Source organism: Arctopsyche grandis, chromosome 11, assembly GCF_051622035.1.
Source record: "Arctopsyche grandis isolate Sample6627 chromosome 11, ASM5162203v2, whole genome shotgun sequence".
Lineage (NCBI taxonomy): Eukaryota > Metazoa > Arthropoda > Insecta > Trichoptera > Hydropsychidae > Arctopsyche > Arctopsyche grandis.
Genome location: NC_135365.1, coordinates 86415 through 90594, shown reverse-complemented (window position 1 = coordinate 90594; position 4180 = coordinate 86415). Strand labels below are relative to the sequence as shown.

At 43.0% G+C, this 4180-nt stretch overlaps 1 protein-coding gene across 1 annotated transcript; it reads right to left on the bottom strand.

The window, feature by feature from the left end:
* Nucleotides 1-299: 299 nt before the first annotated feature.
* xit (ALG6/ALG8 family glucosyltransferase xit) lies at nt 300-3699 on the bottom strand. The gene is made up of 8 exons (XM_077440740.1): nt 3414-3699; nt 3074-3346; nt 2839-2992; nt 2498-2740; nt 2075-2180; nt 1359-1557; nt 1150-1236; nt 300-828 (listed from the first exon to the last, which is right to left on the bottom strand). Exons 1-8 carry the CDS (start codon nt 3503-3505, stop codon nt 384-386), a joined length of 1599 nt encoding a protein of 532 aa, XP_077296866.1. The 5' UTR covers nt 3506-3699; the 3' UTR covers nt 300-383.
* Between the last annotated feature and the right edge of the window lie 481 nt (nt 3700-4180).

Genomic DNA, 4180 nt, shown 5'->3' with positions numbered 1-4180 from the left:
CGCATCCACTCGCTGCGCGCGCAACTCCACGCGCTCCGACACGTCACCCCCGACCACGAGCGCCTCTCCGCCGAGAACCGGGCTCTGTTGCGCGTCGTCGCCAAACTCGACCGCCTCAACAACCCCACACCCGCACCCGCACCCGCACCCACACCCACACCCACTCTCGACACACAAACCAATATTGCATAGAGCCCCCCGTGTCTTCTAACAAACGACAACTTAAATACGTGTAATGCCAGTGCATATCAGTGATAAAAATGCGACACGTCACACGACTGAATCGAAAAGGCCAAATTCGTTATCTAATATATTTTATTTAGTTATTATAAATATTTAACACGTGTCCTATGTATATAGAAAAATATTATATCATTTGTACTCTATTTGACTTTCTTTGGCATCTTGACGTCGGCGTCCGAGACGGTCATGGACATGAAATTTCCATAGAGCCTCGACCAACAGTACAGGACGCCGACCGCGCAGTAGACCGACGTCATCAACAGCGGCAAAAAGGGATATGTCTTGTGTAGATTCAGCGAGTTGTGAACGATGTTGTCGTACGCGCACAGCGGCACCAGTCCTACGATGTACAGCGTCTCCAAGAAATTCAACATCGGCAGCCGCTTCGACTTGCCGGCGGCGGGCTTCTTGCACGCGTACAGGCTCGGCAGTTGATAGAACGCGATCGCCGTATGTAACGACAGCATCGTCACCTTGACGGGGAACAAATTGCTGGAATACAACAGGGGGAAGAGCGAATAGTGCCCCACCGTCGACAGGATCAGAAACACCCGACAGTCGTACGGGTCCAGAGCCGCCAAAAGACTGAAACAATTATTTTATTCGATTAAATATTTTTCTACTACCCAAGATTGTGAAACATTCCTATATTTATTTTGTATTCCTATACTTATTCGACTGTACGTTTAATGCCAAAATATTTTCATAGCTATCCAAAAATATGATGCGTTGTGATTAGAAACCTTAAATTGAATTGTTAACTCGTTATAAATACACATGTACAAATAAAGTCTCCTTTCAAATGTAATATACGCTTTTTTACACATTTTATTTCATTTATAACACACCTACATATGTATGTATAATGTAGTATGAAACGAAATTATATTTTTTAGGCGTACTCACCTCAGAGGAATTATAACGATTAGAATTGCTTTCTCGTGAACGTGCCAACCGAACATGAACGAACAAGCTGCGCAAATAGTGATGCATCTGTAACCGACATTTTATATTTTACACTTATTCACATTTTATCTCGAAATTCATATGTTTGTATTGTTTTAATGACGAGGCGTCCAAAATCTTGAACGTTTCGACTAGCAGAATCAAATTACCTTATAAAGTGAAAATGTCTCCGTTTTTTATCGGCTCCCAATTTCCACAACTTAATTAATGCCGGTATCATAGTTAAAAATGTTAAAAGGAATGTAACAAATGGCGTCACGGACGGCAAAATGGAATGACTATATTCTTGCACCAGACCACTAGTCATAGATCCAGTTATAAAGCTGGTTTTGTAACCAAATTTTGAATCTGAAAAAACAAAAACAAAATCGATAATACTTGTGCGATATCAGAGATCGCGGTTTACAACAACAATCTGTAAGTGTGAGGACTATGAGGAGGTGAGAAAGGATAACGTTGAATGAAAGTTTTATTTCAATACTTTTTTTTCATATTTACATATATAGGTCTACCTCACGGCACCGAAAGTGAAAAGGTCGAAGAAGCAAATATCAAATATTGGAAGGCAAAGATCGACAATCGAAAGATCAAAAAAAAGGGTGCATGGTAAATGGTACTATGTATATATAATATATATATATATATATCAGTGGCATGCCGTGAAATTATCTCTCTTTTTATCATACAGCTTTGTTTAATGTGCGCGCGCAGGATACGGGAGGAAAAGCCTGTTCCTCTTGTATTCTGCTTGCGCAAATTAAATGAGGATATAGGACGGGGGGAGAGAGAGTTTTACCGCACGCTACTAATATATATACTAACCGTTTTTCATATGTATGTACATTGAATACATGTGTGTACTTACAGAGGAATACGGCTACTTTATCTGCAACATTGTAAAGTGCCCAAAAGTTTGGCGCCCAATATGCATGCGTCAAACCTCTTTTAAATGGAAATAACCTACTTAAAACCTGAAATTTTATAGAAAACAAATAATTATTATGCAAACATTGTTTTTGGTGACCATCACTGCAAGGAAAGTGACTCGATGGAAAAAATTAAAATCGATTCATCGACTCATCGTTAGTGTGGTCGGGGTTAGAGATTTGAAAGATCTTTACCATGTGCCAGGGTTACATTATGATGAAAGAGATAGATAGCCTCGATCTACGTTAACGACGAGTCGACGAATCGATTTAAATTTTTTCCATCAAGTCACTTTCCTTGCAGTGACCCAGACCCCATTGTATTTTATTTATTTAGTATTTGCAAAGGGAAATATGCATACCTGTGGAATGTGTTTATAGAACGGTCCAAACGACACTACAAAAACGGATATCACCGTGAAACCGAGCTTGACGAGATTCTTCAATGAAAACGAATACCAGGCAACGTTCACTGAGTCCCTCGACGAGACCGTAAAACAGTAAGATCTAAACAAGTAGACTACGTAGGCCGGGGCGATGTAGAGATATATGTGCTTCATATTCAAAAGGACGGCGAACCAAAATGCAGATAGGAGATGATTGTTCTGCAAGTCAACGGGTGGAACAGATCAATCACGAGACGAACGGCGGGGGTGCCAGATTAGAAGCTTGCGATTTCACATGCAAATACAACTTTACCTACTTTCATAGCCTCACCGACGGACAGCAGCATAATTCCAAATAAAATTCCGTTGTACTGGAAGTGAATGTGATCTACCATTAGCAATCCGATGTTTCCGAAAACGAGCAAAAATACTAAAAACTTTGATTTAGAATCTAAAAGCGAATCACAGCACCTAAAAGTGAAAGTGATGGTAGATACAGAAATAGAGAGTTAACAGCTTAAACAGAGGTTAGGATTGCATAGCATTGCATACCTTTTAGCACCGAGTGCTAGAATCAGATCGGTGAACACGACTGACAATCTTTGAAAGAGAACAGTGTTCGCCGAAGCGTAATTCAAATTGGTGAGGACGAGCATCTGCGGATCGAAGAGTCGTGCAATTTGAGAGAGCGCAAATTCGAACCAAGCAAAGAACGGCGGATAATCCAAGGTCCATTGTGAGGTGTTTTCGTAGTACCAGTCGGCTGCGGGCAAGGAGTACGTGATCGCCAGCCAGTTGCGGTGCACTTCGAAGTCCGTCGAGTGACTGAAACGAAACTTTGAGGTTATGTCGGTTATGAGGAGCCGGTCGGAAAGTACTCTACTGTACTGACTATGCAGGAGCGAGGAGCAGCCGCAGCGCCAGCAGGAGAGCCGCCGCCCCCACGCAGAGGCGGGCCTTCGCCCCCGACACAGAGGCCCCCATCGCCCCCAACTGCCCCGGCTCCCCCACTCCACTGCACTGCACCGCACCACCGCCCACACTGCAAACGTCAGCCCGACACGGCACGGCACACGGGTCCAAACACAGGCCCAAACACGCACTCACCCGCGCTTCACCACAAACCCCAAATCTCCTTCATCTCCCCCTTATTCACGGTTCGGTGATTACTAGTCAAATGTGAACCTGTCACAAGACAACTGCTCGCTCTAGATCGGTCACTCGTGATCATCCGTCACGAGAAAACTAGTCACACGCTAAAACTGGTCACACGCTAAAACTGATCACGAGAAAACTGGTCACACAAACAAAAATATTCTCAAATACTTTTTATTAACGAAATTTTATTATTATCGACTAGACACATGTTCGAGCCAAAGGCCGTTGTTTGTGGTCTTCGCGAAGGGTTCGCGGGCATCTCATCAGAGTCAGCTCATCTGACGCTCTCTAGCCTCTAGCCTCTAGCCTCTAGCCTCTAGCCACGCCGAGAAGGTTGGCAATCGCTTTGCCAGTTCGTGTGTCAAATCACAAATCTTAATTCACCGCGGTAAATGTACCGCAGGAGAGGTCTATGAAAACACTGATTGTGTTAGTAAGAGAATCCTTTATTTATGTTCACTTGTTATAATAGTAATTATATGTAAAAAAGAAGGTCGTTTT

Bases quoted from the DNA above. Each gene is read 5' to 3' on its own strand.
- xit (XM_077440740.1), bottom strand. From the start codon at position 3,505: ATGGGGGCCTCTGTGTCGGGGGCGAAGGCCCGCCTCTGCGTGGGGGCG. The intron at 3,347-3,413 runs GTCAGTACAGTA...GTTTCGTTTCAG, and splicing joins CTGCTCCTCGCTCCTGCATA to TCACTCGACGGACTTCGAAG. The intron at 2,741-2,838 runs GTAGGTAAAGTT...GTTGACTTGCAG, and splicing joins CCGTCGGTGAGGCTATGAAA to AACAATCATCTCCTATCTGC.